General features: G+C 63.1%; 2 protein-coding genes across 5 annotated transcripts in view; one reads left to right on the top strand and one right to left on the bottom strand.

Moving 5' to 3' along the window:
- The window catches only part of SCAP (SREBF chaperone), a 68,506-nt gene extending 64,445 nt beyond the window's left edge, over positions 1–4,061 (top strand). For 2 of the 3 annotated variants that reach the window (XM_013299799.3, XM_013299805.3), the window contains exons 20-23: positions 505–671; positions 1,259–1,339; positions 2,016–2,222; positions 2,542–4,061. In XM_013299799.3, the coding sequence (XP_013155253.2) occupies positions 505–671; positions 1,259–1,339; positions 2,016–2,222; positions 2,542–2,787 (701 nt within the window). In that variant the 3' untranslated portion in view covers positions 2,788–4,061. Of the gene's footprint in view, positions 1–504; positions 672–793; positions 1,340–2,015; positions 2,223–2,541 lie in introns of those variants that run through there. The other variant, XM_027787243.2, reaches the window with a different exon arrangement.
- On the bottom strand, positions 4,043–22,271 carry PTPN23 (protein tyrosine phosphatase non-receptor type 23). Of its 2 annotated transcripts, none has more exons than XM_055803674.1 (25): positions 22,099–22,271; positions 19,176–19,250; positions 17,805–17,932; positions 17,116–17,192; positions 16,079–16,128; positions 15,368–15,499; positions 14,837–14,917; positions 13,415–13,546; positions 13,161–13,208; positions 12,821–12,877; positions 12,181–12,239; positions 11,832–11,911; positions 11,498–11,612; positions 11,047–11,112; positions 10,546–10,691; positions 9,763–10,083; positions 9,249–9,403; positions 8,952–9,103; positions 8,527–8,706; positions 6,091–8,317; positions 5,729–5,910; positions 5,453–5,557; positions 5,228–5,366; positions 5,032–5,145; positions 4,043–4,961 (listed from the first exon to the last, which is right to left on the bottom strand). In XM_055803674.1, the coding sequence occupies exons 1-25, from the start codon at positions 22,180–22,182 to the stop codon at positions 4,431–4,433; spliced, it is 5,436 nt and encodes a 1,811-aa protein (XP_055659649.1). In that variant the 5' UTR covers positions 22,183–22,271; the 3' UTR covers positions 4,043–4,430. The 2 variants fall into 2 exon arrangements, with proteins under 2 accessions (XP_055659649.1, XP_055659648.1); XM_055803673.1 differs by having other exon boundaries at positions 5,729–5,913; positions 22,099–22,269.
- Between the last annotated feature and the right edge of the window lie 1,910 nt (positions 22,272–24,181).

Raw genomic sequence — 24,181 nt, 5'->3', positions numbered from 1 at the left:
GGAGTGGCCTGGAGGGAGGCAGCCGTAGCTTTACTCTGGGAGAACGCTCACGTTCCTGGAGGGGTGGCCAGGGGCCTGCAAGCTGTAGGGCCAGAAGTGGAGCAGGCTCTGCAGGGAAGGCCTGGCTGTGGAACTGACTTTCCCCCATGGGGTGTAAAGTGGTATGTCCCACTGCCTGTCCTGCCTCTGACCCGGGTGACTGCAGCGCTCTTGGGCTTCAGGGGGGATCAGTCATAAAGACTTTGGGAGTCGCTGCTTTGCAGAAGGGAGTTCTGCTGCCCAGGACCCTATCAGAGACCCTCCCTCCAGCTCATGAGTGGCTGTAGCTCATGTTGGTGTCAGCCAGAGTGCCGAGTGTTTGGCTTGTTGGAGGACCAGGTTCAAATTCCTTAAAGCTCAGCATCCAGGCATCCCTGAGCCCACACCGTTTCTAGGTGATAGTAAGTTTTGGATTGTAAGGCTGCGTCTGCTGCAGCGAGGACTTACCTGCGTGTCTCACCACAGGAGCCCCGAGCAGGAGCAGCATCCCATCCTCCCCCATGTTCAGCAGCAGCGACATTATCATGTGTCAGCTCACCCACACCGTGTCCTGCGCCCACCAGAAGCCCATCACGGCGCTGAAGGCGGCGGCTGGACGGCTGGTCACAGGGAGCCAGGACCACACTCTCAGAGTAAGGCTTCCTCGGCCACAGTCGGGAGCTGCTGCTGGGCACCTGCCCGCCCTCTGGGTGCTGACGGGAGCCAGTCTCATATGCGGGCAGGGGGCAAAGCTGACGTGTGTACGTGCACAAAGGTCAGCAAGTGTTTGGGGTGAGGTGATTGGAGTCCAATCCAGCATATTCCTGGAGCTTCCTGCGTCGTACTCATCCGCCTGGATGTGGCCCCTCGGCAGTTTGGAGGGCAGAGCCCTGCCTCAGGTGTCGTCCTACGCAGAGCGCGAGATCCTCTTGCTCAGGGCTGGGTGACTATATGAATAGCAGGCTTCGAGTTTTGGGGTGTCCCCTGTCTTCTCCTCATCCCTTCCAGCAGCGGCTGTCCCCTTCAGCTGTGCATGATGCTTCCCTGCCCCGTCACTGCCGTCCAGTGGCCTCGCTGTCCTGAATGGCTGGCAGGCTCTGTCCCTGCCGCATGGCAGGGATGGCAGTAGGGAAGACAAAGCACAGGCTGTTGCTTCGGCAGCAGGAGCGGTAAGGCTCAGGTGGTGTCGCTCTGCGGCACGGCTGCCTGGGGACACACATCTGCCTCTTCTGCCCTGCAGGTGTTTCGGCTGGAAGACTCGTGCTGTTTGTTCACGCTGCAGGGTCACTCAGGAGCAATCACAGCGGTGTACATCGATCAGGTAGGGTGCAGCTGGTCTGCGCGGGCAGAGCGCCAGCGTGTACAGCTGCTGGCTCAGCTAGAGGGACCTGGCTGGGACCCCGCCTGGTTTGCACCCAGAGGAACTGATAGTGCTTCGCTGAGGACGCGGAGGGGCCACTGTCACCATGCGCCTTACAAGCCGAACTGGGATAATCCCATCCAGCTCACCTGAGTGCGGCAGTCCCTTTCCCTGGGGGCTGTTTGTTTCCCTGCCCCCTGTGGAGCAGGGAAGCCCCAGTCCTGCTGTACCCGAACTGCCCTGTTGAACGCAGCTCTGGGGCCAGGGAGCCCGGAGCACGGGGCTGAAACCGGCCTAGGAAATGTTCCCAGCTCTGGGAATGTTGCCTAGCCAAGCTGGCGCAGAGCCTGCATGGCCTAGCGAGCAAGGGCAGCGACAGGGCCTGGCCGAGCGAGCATGTCCTGCATAGGGGCAGTGCTTAGAAAGCAGCAGCACTACACCCATACGCTTCACAGCTCCGTTAAATGAATTTCAGTTCCTCTGCACCTGGCAGGCTTGGGGTTCTGTTCCCTGCAGCTCGGGAGCGGGAGGTGCTTGTATCCGGGATGGGCCAGGGCGTTGAGCAGCTCCCGCGGTGACGGAGGGGCTGCCCACCGTCCTCTGGGGTCCCTGACTGGTTCTGCCCGTGTCCTTGCAGACGATGGTGCTGGCAAGCGGGGGCCAGGATGGTGCCATCTGCCTCTGGGACGTGCTGACAGGGAGCAAGGTCAGCCACATGTACGCCCACCGAGGGGACGTCACCTCCCTCACCTGCACAACCTCCTGTGTCATCAGCAGCGGCTTGGATGATGTGATCAGCATCTGGGACCGCAGCTCAGGGATCAAGCTCTATTCGATCCAGCAGGTTGGTAGCGGGGGAGCTGCGAGGGAAAGGTTAAGGGTGCCCCTCGGCTTGTCTGGACCTTGCGGGGCGCGTGGGCTGAAGCGAGCTCCGGTTAAACTTCCCCGTTTGTCAATGCAATGTGCAAAAGCTCCAAAAAGACCGAACCCGCTGCCCGGCCAGTGCACATCGCCCGGCTCCGTGGCCCCGCTCCAGCACGGCTGCGCCTGCGGGGCCAGTGGCAGAGGGGCTGTGGCTAATCGGCCTGTTCTGAAGCGGCGTGGGACGGCAGAGGAGCTGTCTGCCTGCGCTCGGCTCCCTCACATACCCTCATTCCACGCAGGAGATAGGCTGTGGCGCCAGCCTGGGCGTCATCTCCGACAACCTCCTGGTGACGGGAGGCCAGGGCTGCGTCTCCTTCTGGGACATCGGCTACGGGGACCTGCTCCAGACTGTTTACCTCGGGAAGAGCAATGAGTCACAGCCAGCGCGGCAGATCCTCGTGCTGGAGAATGCTGCCATCGTCTGCAACTTCGGGAGCGAGCTCAGCCTGGTCTACGTGCCCTCGGTGCTGGAGAAGCTGGACTGAGGAGGGGCAGGTGCTGGAGCCCAGGTGGAGGGAGGCAGGTGGGATGGGGCACCCAGGCCCCTGCTGCCGTCGAAGGCAGGGGCTGAGGGGACGGGGACACCAGCTCCATTGCTCTGTCCGCACCTCCGTTGCCTCCCCGCCTCGTAAAGTGGACTCTCATCACCTGCAGCCTGCAGGGCCTGAGCCGGCGTCTTCATCCCCACTTCCCCCATCCTCTGCACGGTCACTGGGGCATCCTGGGGCTGCGAGGGTGGTGCGGAGGGACACAGGGGAGCCGCAGGGACGGGGGCGCCCAAGGTGCTGAGCTCTGCCCCAGCACCCTGCTCGGTGGTGCCAGCTGCCTGGGGAGGGGCTGCAGCAGGGCTAGTGGGGCAGCGGGGCCTCTTACCTTGGGGCAGCAGAGCTCTGCTGGGCCCTGCTCTGGCTCAGCGCGTTCCAGCTTGGTCACAGCCCAGCCTGGCTGTGGCTGCTCCGCTCACCTGGCACGTGCCACCGGGGCTGACCTCGCCTGGGCACTTGGCTCGGCCTCCATGTGCCTTAGAGCAGAGGCAGGGCCACATCCCGCCTGGCCTGGCCACGGGCCTGCCCCGCTGCTCGCAGGCTCTGTGCTGCAGCAGTCCCTGCCCTATTTATTTATATGCTGTATATATTTATTTATTATGGCAGGAGAGCGCGGGAGCAGCTCGCCCGCCCTCCCTTGCTCCACCAAGCCACAGTGGCAGAGCCAGGGAGTTCAGCCCTGCTCCCGCATGCAGCTGCCCCTTCCTCCTTCACCCAGCCTGCGGCAACAGCACCTTCCTCCTCCTCCTGCTGCTGCTGTGGGGCCAGAGGCCTCAGGCTGGCAGCCCTTGCCCCATGGTCCCCGCAGGAGCCGGGCAGGGAGCCCCACCACCGGGCTTCTCCCCCCCCCCGCCACCGCCGGCAGGGCTCGGCCCCCCTTCCCCGGTTGCACTACAGGCCCCACCGCCCCCTCCAGGAAGGGGGCATGAGCCTGGTGGTCCCAACCCTGCCTGCGAGCAGAGCCGGGGCCGAGCCCGCCGCTAACACCCACTCACCGCCCTCCAGTAAACACCGATGATGTCTGTTAATTGCAGCCTGGTGATTGTAGAGGCAGCGCCGGGCTGGGGGCAGGCCGGGACCCCCGGCACCGCCGCCCCGCACCTCGGGTGGCCTTAGCCCGGCTGTACGCTTTGTACCGTACAGGGACGCTTTTTGTACCAGATCGTGTTTTATAATGTGTACGAGGACACCTCCATTAAACAGAACTAACCCGAGCCTGGCTGTGGCGCTGGCGACCTCTCCTCACCCGGAGGGGCTGAGCACCCCACGCCGCCGGCAGCACCGGGCCCAGCACGGCTGCGGGTCTAACTCTTTATTTTAGTAGCAAAGAGCTGAAAAAGTCAGTTCTAACTGGAGTCAAACATGGCAAGTGCCAGTGTTACACCTGTACAAAGCAGAGGGGCTGGGGGGGGCGCAGGGGATGGCAAACCGCCCCCCCCCCGGTGTCCCCCACACCCCGGGGTGCTCCCATCCCCCCCTGGGGAAGGCAGTACCTGCAGGCAGGGGGAGCAGGCAGCGCCTGCAGCTGTAGTGCTGGCTCGGGGGGGGGGGGGGGGTGGGGGGGGGGGGGCCCCGCTGCCCCCTCACGTCTTGTTGAGTGTCCAGAGCGGGTCGAGCATGCTGAGGGGGTCGTCGCTGGGCCGGGGTCCCCGCAGCCCCTCACCTGTCTGTGCCTGCAGGAAGTTCTGCTTGTTCATGCGCTGCTTGCCCTTGAGGGAGGCGTCCAGGCTGAAGGCCTCGGGTGTCAGGGAGGCTAGCAGCTCCAGTGACGAAGAGGAGGGGGCGGCAGGGGGGGCCACCGGCTGCCCCCCGGGTGCCTCGGGGCTCTCCGCCACATGGTTGCTGCTCTGGGTGTCAGCAGGTGGCTCAGGGATGGGTGGCCCCGGTGGGGAGGGCTCGGGGCTGGGGGCACCACCGCCGTCCATCACACCATCAGGCAGCACCTCGGGGTCGGTGGTGTCTGGCAGGGGGGCAGGATCCGGCCCACAGCCCGCCCCGGGCTCAGTGCTGGATCCCCCCGGCTTGATGCTCAGCTTGGCGATGGTGGCCTGGATGGAGCTGATGGGCATGTCCCCCCCCAGCACCAGGTCCTGCAGGTCCTGGTGGAAGTAGAGCTGCGGGAGAGAGGCCCGGTCAGCAGCGGAGCCCCCCAGCACCCGGGGACGCCCCCCACCCTGCACCCACCTTGGGGGAGGCGCTGTTGGTGGCCTTGGGGGTGGCGGGGGCGCCCACGCCATGGCGGTGCAGCACCTGCTCGGCATGCAGCAAGACGGCCTCGTAGCAGAACTTGAGGTGCAGCTGCAGGGGAGGGGAGCAGGATGAGGCCCCGCAGGCAGCAGCCCCACAGCCCCGGGGGGGTCTCAGCCCCATGCCCTGCTACCTTCTCCTGGAGCATGTGCTTGCGCTGCTGCCGCATCCGCTTGACCAGCTGGGCTAAGTCGGGGATGCCGTTGCCCGCCTCCACCTCCTGCATGGCCGCATAGAGGAGGCAGAACGCCCCGGTGCGGCCCACCCCAGAGCTGCGGAGAGACCCCTCCAGTTGTGACGGGCCCAAGGGACAGCAGGGGCACCCCCAGGCCCACGGGAGCCCCCCGGCCCCGCTCACCTGCAGTGTACCACCACAGGGGTGTGGAGCGGGCGCTGGTGCAGGTAGTGGCTGTGCACCTCCTGGATGAAGCGGAGCAGGCTCCCCTTGCTGTCGGGCAGGCCCCTGCAGAGGGAACACGTGGCAGGTGTGGGGGTCCTGCTGTCAACCCCCTCAGGACCCCCACGCTGGGGCTGGAGCCCTGAGGCACCCCTGCCTCCAGCAGAGATGGGGCAGTGCTGGGGGTCCCGCAGGATGCCAGCGGCCCACCCTCTGCCCCCCCGCCCCATGGCATACAGCTCCGGCCAGGAGGTGAACTGGAGGTGGATGACGGTGCGCTTGAGGCTCTGGTCCCGGTACTGCAGCGTGATCATCCGCTCCACATGGGTGGGGGTGACCTTCAGGCTGGTGAGGATGAGGGTGACGGGGCCCTGCACCACGGGCTGGCCCCGCTCGGCAGGGAAGTACCGCAGCACCTTCTGCTGTGGGGAGGGAACACAGCAACACCGTCAGCAGTGGGCCTGTGTACCCCTGGCAACATCCCACACACCACCCCCGGGGGGCTGCCATGGGACCCTCAGGCCTGCAGCCACTGCAGGGTGACACCGCAGTCCTGCCCCAGCCAGCTCCACCAGCCGCGTGTCCAGGGAAGGGTCTACCTTGTCCAGCTCCTGCTCCGACACCAGCATGACAATGACGGAGACCTTCTGCTCGTAGATCATCAGCCAGAAGTCGGCAGCGGTGCCCAGCAGCGGGGCCTGGGTGGCGATGATGGTGGGGCAGTATGGCGAGAGGTCCTCCACCCTGCTGGCGTTGATGTAGTCATCCTTGCCCGAGCAGAGGACGATGCGGTTCCTGTCGTAGGGCATGATGTCCTGGTGCCGGTTCTTCATGGAGTAGCAGCGGGCAATGGCGATGGAGAGCTGCCGGGCGTCCCGCTCCTGGGCATCCTGCAGCTCCTTCCAGACGGCATCCAGCTCGGCACCGCCACCAGGCCCCGGCTGCTCCAGCCCCTCCACCAGCCTGCGGAAGCGGTCGAGCTCCGCCAGCAGCCGCAAGATTCGCTCCGGCTTCTCGTAGGGGTCGTTCTCGATCAGCTGCACCGCCTTGGGCTTCTGCCCCTCCTTGGCGTCCGCCTTGGTGGGCTGCAGCAGCGGCTGGCCCACCGCCGCCTTGGAGCCGCCGTGCTGGCTCTCGGGGCTGGACGACAGGAGGTCGTCGGTGGAGGAGCTCTGCCGCTGGAAGGGGGCCTCGCCGGGCCCCGGGGGGAGCGCAGCCGTGCCCGGCGTCAGTGAGGGCGGGGGTCTCTGTGGCAGGGGCTGCATGGGCAAGGCTGGCTGCGGGGAGGGGGCCGGGGAGGGGACCAGGGGGCCCTGCACCACCACTGCGCCCTGCACCTGGCTCAGGCCGGGGCTGGGAGAGGGGGCGACGTGGTGGGGGCCAGCCTGGCTGGCGGGGGCAGCCGGGGCAGGGCCCAGAGCCATGGTCCCGGGGGGCAGCTGGCTGCTGGGGGCGGCAGCGCTGGGGCAGAAGGGCAGAGCCGGGGAGCTGGCGGGCACCGGCTGCAGCCCCCCCAGCGCGGTGTGCAGGGGCTGGGGGGGGGGTGGGGCCTGGCTGGGGGCCCTGGGGAAGGGCAGGGCCCCCGTGTGCGGGGCCAGCCCCTGCCCAGGCAGCTTGTCCTGCCCCGGGAGCGGGTAGAGCTGCGGGGGCAGCGGTGGCTGCCCAGGGGCTGCTGGGGGCAGCTGCCCCACAGGGCCGGCAAAGGGCTGCTGGGCAAACTGGGCCTGGGACGGCAACGGGGGCCGGGCGCGGGGCTGGAACTGCAGTGGCACCTGGGCTCTGCCCGGGGGCAAATAGGGGGGCGGGGGGAACTGCTGGGGGCCCTGGGCCCGGGCAGGCATCTCCACGCTGGGCTGGAGCTGCGCTGCAGGGGCGAAGGCGTGCGGGGGCTGCCCGGGGGGGAAGGGGTGCTGAGCCGGCTGCCCGAAGGGCTGCAGCCCACCCTGGGCATAGGCGAAGGGGGCTGGGGCTGCCGCTGGGCGCTGAGGGGCCAGGAAGGGGCCTGGGGGCACGGCCGGCCCCTGGCTGGGGACTCGTGGGGGCGCGGTGCAGCTGGAGATGGGGGCCTGGATGCTGTCCACCGTGGTGGTAGCCGGCCGGGTGCCTGGGGCTGGCTCAGGGCCACCAGCAGCTGGCTGGGCACCCATGGGCGGCCCCAGGGCGGGGGGCCTGAGGGGGCCAGATGCGGGCACCCCGGGCTGGCCCAGGCCGTAGGATGCAGCGGGAGCCGAGCCGGGCAGGGGGGCGTGCTGCGGTGACGAGCGCGGGGGAAGCATGTGTGGCCCCGCGTAGCCGGGCTGCACCGGGGCTCTGATCAGTGGGGCGGCCGGGAAGAGCTGGGGGGCAGCGGAGGGGGCTGAGCTGGGGGGAGGCCCGGCCACCTGCGGGGCAGAGGGCTGCAGGAGCTGCACCGGGCCCCCCCCGGCAGGGGGAAAGGGGCTCGGTGCCGAGGTGGGCGCTGCCGGCAGGTGGTAGTGCCCGGGCAGCACAGGGGGCCCCGGGAGGTGGGCAGGGGTGAAGGGCGGCAGCGGGGCACTGGCCAGCTGGGCCACGAAGGGCTCGGGGCCGGGGGGCCGCAGCCCAGCAGCCAGGGCCGGGTTGAGGGCGAGGGTGGCCAGCGCGGGGGGCGGCAGGCGAGCCAGGTGCACGGCCAGCACGTCGGGCGGCAGGCTGCGCAGCTCCTCAGGCAGCTCCGGCAGCACCAGGGAGCCCAGCGGCGGCAGCTCCCCGGCGTCCAGCCCGCCGCCACCGTCCAGCTCCAGCGGCTTCTTCTGCAGCGCAGGTTTGGGGGCCGTGGGCCGAGGGGGTGGCTGCTTCTTCATCTCCCTGCCGGGGGGCAGCGGAGCTCAGCACCCAGCGGGCCTAGGGGGTGATGTCCACCGCCCCCTCGGGCGCAGGGAGCCCCCGCACCATGGCCACAGCCTGGATCACCCAGCAGCACCCAAAGGTGCCTCCCACCCCCAGGGTGTCACACTGGGGACCCCAAGCCTGGCCTTCCACCCGCACGTCTCTACCACGGGCACGGCCCCACCTACTTCTCCAAGATCTGCTGCCTGCTGGCCTCGGCGGCTTGGCAGGCGGCCCGGGCCTTCTCCAGCAGTTTGGCGGCTTTGCCCTCCAGGTCGGTGTAGAAGTCCTTCCCCTCCTGCGATTTCTTCATCAGATCCTCATAGGCTTCGTAGGAGGCCACCAAGGTCTGAACGGTGGTGTTCCACCTGGGGAAAGACAGGGCGGAGGGGCTAAGCAGGGATTGAACATCAGGCCAAAGCTGGGTGTCCCCACTCCTGGGGAACCCACCGGGTGCAGAACTGTCCCCAGCAGCACGGTGGGATGGGGACAGAGCTGGCAGTGACCCCACATCGCTCCCCTGGGGAGTGCGAGGGCTGTTCCCGGGCACCGAGATCCCACACCAGGAAATACTCCCCCCCCTAGCGCTGCAGCCACCCTGCACACCACTCACTTGTGCTCCACCTCGGCCAGCGCCTTGCGTACAGCCGCATATTTGACATTGGCATCCGTCAGGGCCTTCAGGACGTTCTCCTGGGCAGCCAGGTTCTGCTCCAAGTAGACCTTGATCTGGTCGTACTTCTTCAGCTGCTCCTCAAAGAGTTTCTGACAAGAGAGGGGAGGACCTGAGGGGCCGCAGGCGGCTGGGGAGGCTCGGGGTGGGTTGCAAGGGAGTGGAGCTCTTGCTGCAGCCCTCACCGGGACGTGCGGCACCAGAAAGGGCTTCCCCCAACACGGCGGCAGCACCCACCTTCATCTCAGAGCGGTCGGTGGTGACCAGCGAGGTGGTGATATCATCCTTCTGGATCATTTCACGCAGCTGCTGCTCCAGGGATGTCCGCTGGTCCCTCATCTCCTGCACCTTGGCCAGGATTCGCTTCAGGTTCTGCAGCACCTGCTTGTCATCTGTGGGACAGGGAGGGCTGAGCAGCCGTGCCGAACCCCACCGAGCCCGGCGCAGCCTCCCCAGCCTGAGCCCACTCATGGGCCATGCTGCCAGCCCAGGGAGGGAACTGCAGGGGTAAGGACCCAGCCCGTGGCTTCTCCTGGCACAGCCGGCGGAAGCCAGGCATTTGCCGGCACAGTAACCGGGCCTGTGCCCCCTCTGCCCCCACACCAGGGTCCCATTCCGCACATTTTTCAGGGGGAGAACCCCACCCCCCAGCTCGCAAGGGACCACCAGCTGGCCAATGCCAATGCAGCACCAGCAGAGGCCCAGGGCAGCACGAGGGGGAGGCAGCCCCCCGGCACGACGCACCGCTCACCTTCGGTCAGGGTGGGCGAGGGCAGCGCGGCCCGGACCTGCTCCAGTGGCCCGCTGAGCAGGCGGAGGTTGCTGATGTGCAGGTTCATGGCTTTGTGGAGCTCGGTGTTGGTGAAGCTGGCCTTCTCGTGCACCTCCATGTACTTGGAACACTCCTTGCTGACCTCAGCCAGCCCTGGGGACGGCGGTGGGGGGGACCCCTGGGGTGGCGGGACCTTCCCAAGCAGCTCCTGCAGCTTCTGCTCCTGGGCCTTGTCCTCCTCAAGGAGATCTCTGATCTCCTTCAGAGAAGCCTCCACATCAGTGAAGACACCGGAGAGCACTGGAGGGGAGACACACGGAAGCTGCCCAAGGGCTGGACCACCATCTACTCCCGAGCTCTCCTGGTCCCCCACCCGCTCCGAGCGCGCAGCCAGGCATCGGCACAGCAGCCCAAGGAGTAAATCTGGCTGTGGGCACCCAGAGGAGACAAGGACACCCAGCCCAGATGCGCCAGGCTCAGGGCCTGCACTGGGCTCCAGACAGCACTGACCTCCTTGGTTGCGGCCCCTGGGAGGCTGCAGCCACCGGCAAGGTGACGCTGGCCCAGCCTGTGAGGAAGCACCATCCCCCCACAACCAGCCAACGGGAAAAACACTTCGGGGTTCAGGAATTCATGTCAGCAAAAATTTAGCCGTCAGAGCGGCCATTCCCAACACCAAGCGCCAGCTGAGGATCAGCATGCTTGCCCCCAGGGCTGGCCCAGACACCCCTGGTCCTCCTCCATGGGTCCCCATGTCCCTACCCTGCATGGACTGGACGAGGTTCTTGACGGTGTCGGGGCGCACGCTGAGCGCAGCACATTTCTCCATCAGGATGGGGGGGATGTGACTGTACATGTCCAGGTTGTCCACAGTCTCAGGGTCCAGCTGCATGGAGTCCATGAACTGGCTGCAGGTGAGAAAAGAAGCCCCTAAGCAGTGGCACAGCCTGCCCACCCCCCTGCAGGTCACCCCCATCCCAAGTGGCAGCCAGCTCAGGGCACAGCACCACGGTACTGTCCCCGATGGACTATGCAAAGCTGCAGGGTGAATTTGGGGACCAGCCACCAGGACTGGAACCTGCTGGGGGACAGGGTCTGCCCACAGCTGGGCAAACTGGGACTTGCTCATGCTCAGCACGAGGGTAACAGATCAGGGATGCACATGTTCGCATCGGGGCTGGGGTGGGAGCCCAGCGAGGGGATAATCGGGACAGCCCTGTGCCCGGCCACAGGGAGCCCCACGCAGGCACGGCTCACACATACTCCAGCACTTCATTCTTGGCTTCGATTTTCACCATCACGTCTCTCAGCAGTTTGGCTTTCTCCTCGCTGCGACAGAGAAGAGAAAAAAGATAATTCTTCAGTACTGCGACAGGACTGTAAGTCACGAGAACTCCGAGCCCTGTGGGCATCGGCCAGAGCCTCGCCCATCCCTGGGCCTTCGGGGCAGCAAGGCCAGCGCCAGCTGCCAGGAGGGACGCTGGACAGGAGCCAGGCAGGAGGACAACTCGGGGACGGCGGTGGTTCCCCAAGGAAACCGCTGCGGCCTGTCTGGTCCCCTCCAGCTCCCTTCAGCCTGCGGACAGGTGGTGGCACGGGCTCCTTGGGGAGCTCAGTGCTGGAAATCTGCACGCCCAGCCCTGTGACCGCTTGTGGCAGGCTGCCCCGCTCCGGCCGGAGCCATGCCCCCCCTGTGCCACGGCCCCGGACACACCTGTACAGGGAAGAGGCCTCGTGGGCAGCCATAGGCACCAGTTTGGCAAATATATCGGGGCCGGTGACGGCCGGATCAGTGGGGTTGACGGGGAGGGCTTTCACCAGCGGGGCACCTGGGGGTTGAACACACAACATGTGCCTGTCAGAAACCTCCACGGTGAACAGATTATTCCCAAAACAGCTCTTCCTTCTCAACACTGCCATTCCTGGCATATCCCCGGAAAGCCCAGCACTGTGGCGTGAAGCCCCACTGGCTTCCCAGAGCCCTGTGGATTCACTGTGTGCCCCTCTCCCCTCAGGAGCTGGCAGGAGAGGGCACTGCCCACCCTCACCTTTCACAGACTGCAGGGTGTCCAGTGCAGGCACAGCTTCATGGTAGATGAAGTCGTTGTCCTTTTTGGCTGAATTGTACCTAGAAACAAGCAGCAATGCCACGCCGATGAGAAGCGGAGGGCATCCCCGGCTCCCTGAGCTCACTCCCAGTGGGGTCAGGCCCTGGGTCTCTTGGGATCGCTCCAGAGAGAGCAAAGAGCAACCTCCTCATGTCTCAAGAGCCTCAGGCAGCACGGGGTGCTTGGCTCTGCGTGTCGGGGGACACTGGGGACACTCCCTGGGCTGCTCCAGCCACTGGGCATTTCTGACACCCAGAGAAGCAGGACGGTGCCCCATGCACAGACTCACTTGCCACCAATCACATCCATGGTGAATCTCAGGGCTTCCTGGACAGTTTCAGGCTGGCCCTGCAGAAACGAGCGTGAGTTAGCACAGGCTGAGAACAGGTGTCGCTGTCCCAGCAGCTGATCGCAGCCCTGTGTGCTGTGACCACAGCCCGAGCGTGCCCATGAGCCGGCAGCAGCCTTGCCAGCCACCTCTCCTTGTGCCCCATAAAGGAACCCAGATGCCTGGAGGCCCCAGATCCTTTGTGTCCCAGTTTCACATGCCACCGGGCTGCGCTTCCCCAGTGCAGGCACCAGTAGCTCTGTGGGGAGCCCACCAAGGTGGCAGGGCTGAGCGCTGCAGACCCGCTGCCCATGTGCTCCTGCACAGCTAAAACCAAAACAACCCTGCTAAAACCTTGGTAGGCCAAGCAGCCAGGAGATACCAGGGCCTCGGGCTTGGCTGGACGTCCCAGAGGGAAGCAAAGTGATGCTTTGAGAAGCCAGCACAGGTCTGCCGAGCTTCTGAATGGCAAGGAAAGCTTCTAAACTGACAGCAGTTCTCATCTTCCCAGCCTGGCATCCCACCAGCCTGAGCTCGAGCCCAGCACAGTGGCTTCAAAAACCCAATTCAAAAACCCTGCCCAGCTGGGGCAGGAACACACCTTTGCCAGCTTGATAGCTTCGTTGAGTTTATCCAGAGCACTCTGGAAGTAGATGACCTGCAGAGAGACTGGGAATTAGGGTTGGTGCAGAAGTAGATGCCCTTGCTTTGCACAGGAACAGCACCACCAGTCCCCACAGCTTCCTACAGCATAACTGGGCTTTCCAAGAATACCCACAAACGCTTGCAGGAGGCAGGACACCGCTGGTGATACATTCATGTCCCCAGGGCGTGGGTACCCAGCATCGTGGGTGTGACAATCTCTGCCAGGACTCAACCTCCCAGGGCAGGACACAATCCTTAGCCTGGATCAGGAGACAGGCCGACATGGCTCTGCTTACCCTTTCCCCGAACTTCTGCTGCTCCTCAGCCTGTTTTCCCATGTGCAGCTGCAAGAAAACACGCAGAGCTCTGTAACTCCAGGGAAATCTTTGAAACGGGCAATAAAATCCCACAGTGGCCCGAGCCCATTTATTGATGGTGTTTTGCTGCTGAGGGGTGCTCACCACGACTGAGCAACCCAAACTGGGACGGAAGCAAAGGCCAGGTCCCCCCACCAAAGCCAAGCAGCCCCCCAGTTTGTCTCCCCACTTACATGGGCCACAGCAGCAAAATAGTAGATTTTCATCTGAACCAGCTTCTTCCAGTCCTTCTGGATCTTTCCCAGCAGCGAGGCTGTTTCCGAGTTTTCCAGTGCGCGGCAGGCCTCCTTGTAGTAATCCACCACCTAGGGAGAGAGAGATGGGTGTTTAAACCCCACAAAAATTTGGATCCTAGGTGGAACCGAGCACAGCAAGGGGAAGAGGATGCACCAGCACGGGTGTTTGCGCCCAAGGACTCGGATCACCCAGCCAGCACAGCAAAATGTGCCATGGGGGACTTGCACATGAGTTTTGGGTCAGAGCCAGGGCTAGTGACATCACCACGGTAAACCTACCTCACACAGAGGGTCCAAATCCCAGAAGGGTTTGGGTTGGAAGGGACCTTGAAGACCCCCCAGTCCCACCCCTGCCACGCGCAGGGCCCCCTTCCCCCAGCCCCGGTGGCTCCCAGCCCCGTCCAGCCTGGCCTTGGGCACTGCCAGGGCTGGGGCACCCACAGCTGCTCTGGGCAGCCCGTGCCGGCGCCTCGCCGCCCTCACAGGGAAGGATTTCTCCCTCAGCTCTGATCTCCATCTGCCCTCTCTCAGCGCAAAGCCGTTCCCCCTTGTCCTGGCGCTGCAGGCCCTTGGGAAAAGCCCCTCCCCAGCTTCCTCGCCGGCCCCTTTGGGTGCTGGAAGGTGCTCCAGGGTCTCCAGGAGCCTTCCCTTCTCCGGGCTGAACAGCCCCAGCGCTCCCAGCCCGGCTGCGCAGCAGAGGGGCTCCAGCCCTCTGGCCATCTCCGTGGCCTCCTCTGGCCCCGCTCCAACAGGTCCGTGCCCTCCTTATGCTGGGGGCCCCGGAGCTGGAGGCGGCGCTGCAGGGGGGTCTCAGCAGAGCGGGGCAGAGGGGCAGAGCCCCCTCCCTCGCCCCGCCGGCCACGCTGCTGGGGATGCAGCCCAGGGCACGGGGGGCTTTCTGGGCTGTGAGCGCACGTGGCCGGGTCACGTCCAGCTTCTCGCCCACCAGCACCCCCAGTCCCTCTCCTCAGGGCTGCTCCCAATCCATTCTCGGCCCAGCCTGTGGTGACACTGGGGATTGCCCTGATCTGGGTGCAGGACCTTGTGCTTGGCCTTGTTGAACCCCATGAGGGTCACAGGGGCCCATCTCTCAAGGCCCCTCTGGATGGCTTCTCTTCCCTCTAGAGCATCTCAAGCTCTCCTTTGAGGAGCTGATGGCTGTGCTTGAAGCCCGAGGCAACGAAAGCAGCCCATGCTGCTGTCTGACTGCACTGACGCCATGCAGGATGCGGGACACCCTCCCCATGTTCCCAACCCCACGCGTCACTCTGTGCAGCAGGAGCGTGGCTGTGCCGGGAACAGCAAGCGCTGAGGCTGAATCAGCCAGTTTGGCACAGCAGAAAGTGCTCAGGAGCTCACCTGGGCGCTGATCCGGGCCACAAGGAAACTCTTCCTGTTGTCCAGCATGGACTTCTCCAGGAGACACTCCTGTGCCTGGCCCTACCAAAGACAAGAGGGGAATACTCTGTTTCCTCTCCACCTTGGAACAACTCCGGTATCCAAACCAGCGCCAGGCCCTGACCCCTGGCAGGACCCACCAGCTACAGCCCCTTCCTTGACAGGGCAGTGGACCCCAGCAAACGCCAGCCTCAAGGGATGCCCAAACAGCCCAGGGATGAGCAGAGTGGTACAGAGCCTTCCCACTTCCCTGCTGCCTCCCCAGACCTCCTTCCCTCCTGCAGGTGGGAGCCCCTCTTGCCTACAGCAGCACAGACCCTGGCGAGGGGCACCGGGGTCCCACCTCAGCTAGCTCCAAGCACTTGAGCTCCACAGGGAGCACCCAACTCTACAAACGCCCCTCGCCCAGTTGAGTGGCAGCTGCCCTTGAGGTGTGCAAGGAGCCGTCCCAGTGCAACCAGCACCCTGGTGGAGGCAGAACCCAGTTCCTACCAGCATGAGGTTGATGTTGAGGTTGAGGATCTGGTGGCTCATGTCTACACTGTAGGAGTGAGGGAAGTGATCCCGCAGGTAGGTAAACGCCCCGGCAGCACACTGGAAATGGGTGCAGGAAACTTTCATGCCCTGAGAGAACAGAACACGTGTCAGGTGCGCACAGCCCTCCTGCACGCATGCCAAGCCAGCCGACATCCGTAGGCATGTACCAAATTCGTGGAGCCTCGGTCAGACTGGAAAAGCAGCAACCTCCTTTCACACAGCAGGGTTAGGGTGATAAACCCCAGCTCAGCAGGGGTTAGATGTTCCCCGTGCTGCCTGTGCCTCCTCCGAGACCCCAGAAAGCAGCTGCCACAAACCCGGAGCAAATCCCTGGGGATCACAGGGCTCTAAACAGCGCGGTGCTTTCCCCAGCTATGCACGCCCTGAGCTGCGTCAGACCTCCCCCCTCTGACCTCTGTGGCAGAGCCTTGCCACAGCAGGGACAGCAATGATGGGGCAGGGGGGGACACAGCCATGAAGGGGGTGGCCCCTCATAACACTCTACAGCCACACTAGGTCACAGCAGACATCCAAAGCTGGTGTCTGACGTTGAGATGCTTGTAACTACCCGTGTTACGGTGGAAAAAGTACTTGGTGCTACTGGTTGGTGGCTGTTAACCACGAGGGAGAGAAAAGTCATTAAGGGAGGACCCAGGGGATCATTACCTCCTCGGACACTCTCTTGTCCATGGCACCCAGCATGGAGTGTAGCGCACCTGCGGAAAGAGGACGGCAGCTCAGTAGGGTGAGGGCAGCACCTGCCAGCAGCCACTCACCGCTCCTGGAGAAGCCCAAATCTGCGACAAGCGGGCCACAGCCACCCAGCAGCACCCAGCTGGCTCCCTGGGCCAGCGGGACACAGGGAGCTGCAGTACTCAGGGTCCCCATCTCACAGGGCACCAGAGGAGTGAAAGGCTGCACATGCAAGTTGTTTGGCACAGACAAATCCCAGGCTGGAAACAAACCCTCAGTATGGAAAAGCAAATAGCAAACACCCTCCTGGCTTAGCAGACGTGTTTCTTCAAGGTTCAGGGAGCAGCGCTGGGCTGGGCTTTAAACTAAACTGCTTTGCTCTGTGCATGGTGGGCTGGGAAAGCACAGCCACCTCCTGAGCTGCAGTGAAAGGGACAGCGGCAACGCCCGGGATGGGAGTATTTTCAGGTGCATTAAGTGGCCAGGGGCTGAGCATCACCTCCCCTCAGGGGCTACCAAAAAAGCCCCACTCTGAGCCATGATTGCCCATGGCTGGAGAGCACGGGTAGGGGGACAAGCATTAGATTTGATGCTTTACATCCATTTGCTGCTTTTGAGGAGACGAGATGCTGGATGAGCTGGACAAAGCCTGGCTGAGGCTGTCACCATGCTAGAAAGGGCACTTGCAATGCTGCAACCTGATGTCAGCCTCCTCGGTGCAACCTCTGACTGAGATGTAGGGCATGCTCACAGTGGAAGGGAAAGGAGAGGAGCTTCTGACAAAAGCCAAAGTCAACCTCTCATGCAGTTCCACTGCTGAGCACCCAGCCCCACAGGCAGCATGGAGGAGGGGAAGAGGCACAACCCCGCTAAGCCACGGCTGCTGGTGGGACCAGGCAGGCTGAGCTGCTGCCTGGCCGCTCCGAGGAATGCTGATGTGGAGCAAAGGCCGGGCAGAGAGGAGGGACATCCCTTGCACCAAGAGGGCAGCCGGTCTCCCAGGCCCTTACCCAGGTTGTAGAGGATGCACGCCTGCTCATACTTGATGTCCTCATGAGTCACTGTCTTGCCTGAGAAGATCTCAGTCCTGTGAGGAGAGAAGCCTGGTTAGCAGCTGTAGATGGAGTTACTGGTGTTCCTGGGCACAGGTCATGTGCCAGAAAATGGTTCTGTCAGGCGACATGATCCCTCAGAGGTTCAGGGAAGGGGCCCTCGTGCCCAGTATCACCCTGGGCATCAAATCAAGGTGCCAGAGGCGGTTGGAATGGTGCATCTCCACATGGCAGGCTTGTTTTGGCTTTGTAAGCGCAGACATCCCCTTTACACACAGCCAAGTATCTTTGCCGCCCAGGGTGATCTCAGCCCTGTCACCTTGCACGGTGACACTGTCCTGCCTCTGCCTTGTATCCCCTCAGAGACAACCATGTTGCCTTACGGCTGGGCTTAGACATCCTGCCAGATCCCCAGGGCAGGACGCCATTTCCCAAGAGGTCCCCAGGACACCCAGGTACAGCTGCTGGGTGGCAGGGAGGAGCATATCAGATGCTGGTGAAGGACATGCGCAGGGAAGAGGAAGCAGATGCTCTGCTTTGGGTCAGCATCTGCATTTCAGGAAGCTCCCGCTGGGAGCCGATCCTCCCATTTGCAAAGCCTGAGTCCCATGCCAGAAAGAGGGTACAGGGAAGCAGCTCCTCCTCACCATGCAATGGGGACCGCCGCCTCCTGCTCGGCGCCCATGGGGATGCGGCTCTGCAGGTAGTGGAGTTGGCCAAAGTACTTCCTCAGCGTGCTGCAGCCCTCAAAGTCCCTGGGCACGTTGACAGCACTCTGGAGGGGAGAGAGGAAGAGGAAGAGGCTGCCCTGGGGACAGGTAACATGGTACAGGCTCACGGGTAACACGTCAGGCAGGAACATCAGGCAGCCTGCCTGATTTGTGGTGAGATCCGCAGGCAGAAGTAGGAGCCTTCACAAAGGGGACAGCCAGAGCTGGGCATCAGCCGGCTCCCTCGGGATGAAGCAGCACTGCAGGAAGGAGCCAGGCTTTACAGAAAAAACTGATGTAACACAGCTAGAAAAACAGGTCTGTTCACCTAAAAACGAGGCTGGAGGGAGCCACTTTATGGATCTAGAGCAACCGGTTTGGGAAAAGTCTCTGCTCTCCCCAGCACAGGCTCCTAAGGGTGAAAAACGGGAGGAATTTGGGAGTGACTGAAATGGGGGTGTCCTGGACAGGGCACAGGAGCCACTGCTATGGCAAAGCTGTAAGAGCAAGAGACCCAGAAAAGGTTTCCCAGCCTCCAGGTTCATAGTTAAGCCCATGGACAGATCCCCAGCTGTGGGTGCTGAAGCACCCACCCACCTCTGTTCCTTACTGGAAGGCCACCTCTATGCTTTGGAGACGCTGGTGAGGTGACCCCGGTGCCAGCATGAGTTACCCCAGCTACACTCTGTGCATCAGGCTTATGGCCCTGCTACAAAACCTACAGTGTGACACAAACCAGCACCAGTCCTGGCTCAGGGCCAGTCTCTGACTGTCACCACCTGGTTTTACTGTCCCTGTCTCAGCTACCAGCTGTCTGGGGCTGAGGCTGTCTCTAACCAGCTCAGCACCCCCAAAACTGGTGACCCCAGTGACTAACACAATTGTTTAGGCTCTGGAGCAGAGCGTGAAGGGCTGATTTATTCCCTGCAAAGACTTCAGGCACCAGCCCAACCAGACAAAGTGATTTCTTCCACCCAACAGGGAACTGGTATTCAACATAAAACCTCGCAAATTCAGGGAAGTGGAATCAGCAAAGCCCTAACGCCCAACCCCTGCATGCTCCTCGGGAAGCCTGAATCATATGAGGAGCCTAAGATGCAACCCAGCTGCTGAAAGCCTCCTCCGTGGGCTACAGTTGAGGGAGAGGAGCAGCCACAGCAGTGCTCCAGCACAGCTCCCAGTCCAGGGAGGTGGTGGGAGCCAGCACTTGCATCCTCAAGCATGGGGCAGATGATGAAACAGCTCCCCCAGTTCAGCTCTGGGAGATGTCACCAGGGCTGCAAGCAATTTGGGACGAGCCCAGCTTACCTGCCGCAGCAGCTCCAGCTTCCGCAGCTCCTCGTTGTAGTTCTCTGGGTTCTCCCCATAGTTCTTCAGGACAAACTGGAGGAAGAAGAGAGGAGTGAGACACCCTACAGCACCTTCCCAGCCCCAGAGCGACAACCAGCAGTTCTCTCTGGAGAGGCCTGGGGGAAGCCCTCGCGGCGGGTCTGACAGTGTGAAGGGGCAGGCACTGGCATGGGGTCCTGCATCTCCTAGTTCAGAGCTTGTTTGTCACACAACACCCCCCCCCACCCCCACCCCCCCAGATCTTGCCCAGCTCCTGTTGAACCTCAGCTTAACACAAAGCCAGGGCTCAGGGTCCTGTGGAGACAACACCCTGGGGAAAGGCACCGATCCAGCGCACCCCAGGAGCTGACAGGGACCTCAGAGCTGGGGTGGAAAAACTGGAATCAAGCGGCCATGAGGTCTTGAGCTGTCACCAGTGAACAGGACAGAGTGAATTGAAGTCGCTCCCAGATTCACACCCAATACCCCTCTGTGCTTGAAAGAAAGCAAAGCCTCTTGCCATGGTCAGAGGGGAATGTCGCGCTGGCAGTTGGCCAGGAGGCGGCTCATTGCGGCCAGAGCAGAAAGGGAAACGAAACGGGGTAGTGCCTGCCTATGTGGAACAGCATAGCACGGCAGCCCCTGCTGGAGGGGTGCCAAGGCTTGGCCGAAGATGCTCATTAAGAAATAAAATGCTCTGGATCTCCAAGGAAGGCGCTCGGTGATGAATTACACCTCCCCACCGCTGTGGAGGGAGCCGTGGGGACAGAGCTCCCCCAAAACCTGCCTCTAGTGAGGGTTTCAAGATCCCTCGGATTGCAATGCTGTCAGCAAGCACAGTGCTTCCCAGCCACAGCCAGCTCAGGAACCTCCAAGGCTCTGGACAGGAATTTATTCAACTTTTCCAGGCCCAGTTCAGATCTGGAGGCCACTGTCCCCTCTGCTGTAGCTCCCCGTGAGGTGCTGCCCCACGGCCCACGGTACCGCCGGCTCCCCTGGCACTCGCAGGCAGGCACAGTGGGGCTGGAGCCACACCGACGGCTGCCACACCTTATCCCAGCTGGCACAGCATGACTCAGCTCAGCGAACCCTCGATGCCTTCCTCCCAGCACAGGGACGTCCCAGCCACACTAATGCTGCTGGGGTCTGACGGGATGCCCCCCCTCAGCAACCAAAAAAACAGCGTGGTGGAAAGTAGGTGGTGACACAAACACAGGAGAACTCCCACCCTCCATTCTCCTTCCACGTCAACAAATCACGCTTTTCATCCATAGGCAGCACTAGGAAACACCAGTTAGGTGGAGCTTGTTTACAAGCTTAATTAAGTATTGCATCTCCCCTAAGCGATTGGTTTGATCCCCACTGGGGCAGCAAGGACAGGTTGTGTCCCCCATGGCCCTAGGTGACCTCTGGGAAGGAAGGAACTCATTGTCTCGCACCCACTGTACTCTCAACCTTCCTCCAACGGCAACACAAAGGGATCAGAGCTTTTAACTGACTGATGATCGGTCAGCCTGGGCTGCTGGCAGCAGGAGAGCCAGCTCTCCCTTCCTCGGTTCCCCTTTTTACACAAACAAGCTTGTGGGAGCAGAGTGAAAGGAGACACAAAGGATCAGCCATGGCAGATACGGATCGCTAACGACACCCGCCACAGCATTAATGACAACTGGGGGAGGCCAGATCCGGTGGCAGGGCTCGAGGAGGGGCAGCTGTGGCACTGGGAGTCAGTGCAGTCACATGTGGTGGGGACCGACTTGCCAGCTCACCACTTGACCCCAAGGTGGCCGGGGAAGGCTCTGTCCAGGATGGGGAGTGCTCTGAGGACTCCTCTCATCCCAAACTCTGCCCCCCAGCAGCACCACGCTGACCCTGCCCCCCAAGGAGGCAGTGAGGGAAGTGAGGCCAAGCTGGGGATGGGGCCGAGGGGGGCACAGATGTGCTCACGGCCTTGCTCCCTCCATGCCATACAGGGCAAAGCCACCACAGGGTGACAGCCAGGTGATGAGCTACCACACCTCAGCCCCTCCCTGCCCCAGTGCTCCCAGCAGCCCTGCTCCAGTCCTCCCCACCCCTTAACACCCTGGCCCACAGCCCACTCACCCCATCCCTTGCTAGAACTCCCAGCTCCACCAGGGTCCCCCCAGATCCTCAACCCTCTGCACTGCCCTTCCCCACGCACCTCAAAGACTTCCCACCCTCCAAACACCCCCACAGAGCCCCCACCCTACACACTCCCTTCCCTCACAGCCCCCCTGACACCACCACCCCTAATTACTCCCTCCCTCACAGGCCTCACCCCCTCCAACAGCCCCCAAGCACTCCCTGCCCTCACAGGCCCCCCCCGCCCTGCACCCCGGTACTCCCCTCCCTCAGAGGCCCTCCAACACCCTCCCCAAGCACTCCCCTCCCGCACACCACCCCAAGACCCCATCCAAGCCCTCCCTTTCCTCACAGACCCCAAGCAACCCTCACGGAGCCCCCCAGGCTCCCCTGCCCCACACCCCACGCACTCCTCTCCTTCACAGCCCCCCTGGCCCAACACCTCAAGCACTCTCCCCCCTCCCAGGCCTCACGTACATCCCCCGAGCCTCCCCCGAGCATTCCCTTCCCTCACAGACCCCCTGCCCCACACCCCACGCACTCCCCTCCCTCACAGGACCCTCGACAATACATACCCCCCGCAAAGCCCTCCACGCCCCTTCCCCCCTCCCAGACCTCACACAGGCCCCCGAGACACCTCCCAAGCTCCCCCTTCCCTCACAGACACCACACAGGCCGCACAGGACCCCCGCCTCCCCCCCAGGCACTCCCTCCCTCACAGCCCCCCCGGCCCGCCCCTGACAGTGCCCGCCCGCCGCCCCGGGCCCCCCACAGGCCCCAGCCGTCCCTTCCCCGGCCCCACCTTCTTGACGGCGGCGTTGAAGGCGAACTCCCCGGCCTCCTTGAGGTCGAGCCAGATCATGGGCATGCGGGGCACGGCCTCCATCCCGGCCTGCGCCCGCCGGAACCGCCCGCCCGCCGGAACCGCGCGCGGGGCCTCACGGGAAACCGAGTCCTCCGGCCGCGCCCCGCCCCGCCTCTTCCGGTATCGCCATTCCCATGGCGACGCCCCGCCCACCCCTGAAGGCGGGGCAGGGGCCATTGCCATGGCGACGCCTCGCTCGGTGATAGGGCCAAACAGCTATGCCCATGGCGACGCCCCGCCCCCGGGGAGGGCACAGGTGGTTCCTATGGCAACGGCCGCCCCCAGTCGGGCCTGGCCCGCTGCGGGCGCGGGAGCCCCCGGCCACGCTGCTGGGGCCTGTCCCCGTGGGGTCCTGCCCGCAGTGACCCCGCAGGCCTCGGCCCCACAGCTGAGGGCAGCTCCAGGCCTGCCTAGGCCTGGCCTGGGCCAGAGCCCGGGGCTCCCCTGGGGCTGGGGGCAGCTGGGAGGGCCTTGGGAGCCCCGTTTGGGGCCACTGGACTCCACTGGTGCCCGACTGATCCCCTCACCAACCTCCCCACCCCGGCTCCTGCCCCCAGACACAGTTCCTGGCAAGCAACATGTGACGTTAATCAGTGCCAAATGAAACCTCGCCTGTTCTGCCCTGTGTGAGTGCCGCTGGAGCATCTGACCGGGGCAGGCAAAGGAATGTGTCCTGTTCCAGCGGGAAAGCCTCCGGGTCCTGGTGGGAATGGCTCAGCTATCTGCCAACCGAGAGGTTAACTGAATAATCGAAATGTGAATTCTTCCCGAGCTGGAAGACTTGGATACTTGTAAAGCATTCTCCGTTGAATTGGTGTAGTTGGTTAACCCAGTTCCTCAGCCCTTCCCTCTGATCTGCACCCCCCCAGTACCACGAGGTGTATTTACACACTCCATATTTACACGCTCGGTTGCAGGCCCATGCCCCAGCGGGCCCCCGGTGATGCCCCATCTCCCACAGGAGAACAGTGCCGGGTCTGTTCTGACAATGCAGTTATTAGCACAATGATGGTGGCTTTTTTTTCCTGCAATACCCCGTTATTTTAATTGCTTGATGAGTTCTGGCACAGGACAAGCTCTTCGGCTCATTAGCAGCTTCCCATGTGCCAAAGGCTCCCCAGATACCAGTGGGACTGGAGCCACCTTCTCCCACCCGTGAGGAATCCCACCCGCAGCTTTCCCATCCCTCTTCTGATTCATTGCTCCCCAGTGCATGGTCGGGGACATTGGGACACAGGACGAGGGCACAGGGACACTGGGTATCAGGGACATTGGGGCCTGGGGACATCAGAAAGCCAGGACATGCTGACAATGGGTGTCACAGACATCAAGGCCATAAGGGCATTGGGACACTGGGTCTTGGGGACGCAGGGATTCAGGACAGAGGGACGTTGGGACATTGGGATCTGGGATACAGGGATGTTGGGACACACTGATATCAGGACCAAGGGCGTGGGGGCACCAGGACACAGAGACATCAGGACACTGAGTGTCAGGGATATTAGGGCCACAGGGACATGGGGTGTCAGGGAGACAATAACATGAGGACATTGGGATCCAGTACACAAGGATGTCAGGACACAGGGTGTTGCAGCACTCGCCAAGCTAGCTGGCTGCAACAAGGTCTTTTACCATCTCATACCAACATACTCTTCATGTCAATCCCTCTGCTGCCTTCTCCTAGTCTCTCCTCATCCAGGGCGTGCGTTCTCTCTCTTCAAAATTCTTTTCAACTTTCCCTTACGGTACTTGTTGGCTATTGGTCTCATGCCCGTATTTAGCCTTAGATGGAGCTTACCACCTGCTTTGGGCTGCATTCCCAAGCAACCAGACCCCAAGAAGCCCTGGGCCTGACGTGCCGGGCAGCCGCTACTGGCCTCACACCGCCCACGGGCTGCGGCCTCGATCACAAGGCTTGAACTCTCTCTTCCAAGTTCTTTTCAACTTTCCCTTAACAGGGTGTCAGGGATATCAGGATCTGGGACACAGGGACATGAGGACTTTAGGACACCAGGTGTCT

This window comes from Falco peregrinus, chromosome 5 (genome assembly GCF_023634155.1).
Source record: "Falco peregrinus isolate bFalPer1 chromosome 5, bFalPer1.pri, whole genome shotgun sequence".
NCBI classification, from domain to species: Eukaryota; Metazoa; Chordata; class Aves; order Falconiformes; family Falconidae; genus Falco; species Falco peregrinus.
The sequence above is the reverse complement of the archived record's forward strand: the minus strand, read 5'-3'. Positions and strand labels throughout refer to the sequence as shown.

Bases quoted from the DNA above. Each gene is read 5' to 3' on its own strand.
- PTPN23 (XM_055803673.1), bottom strand. From the start codon at position 22,182: ATGGAGGCCGTGCCCCGCATGCCCATGATCTGGCTCGACCTCAAGGAG. The intron at 19,251-22,098 runs GTGGGGCCGGGG...TTCTTCCTCCAG, and splicing joins TCAACGCCGCCGTCAAGAAG to TTTGTCCTGAAGAACTATGG. The intron at 10,084-10,545 runs GTAGGGACATGG...TCTCCCCTCCAG, and splicing joins CCTCGTCCAGTCCATGCAGG to TGCTCTCCGGTGTCTTCACT.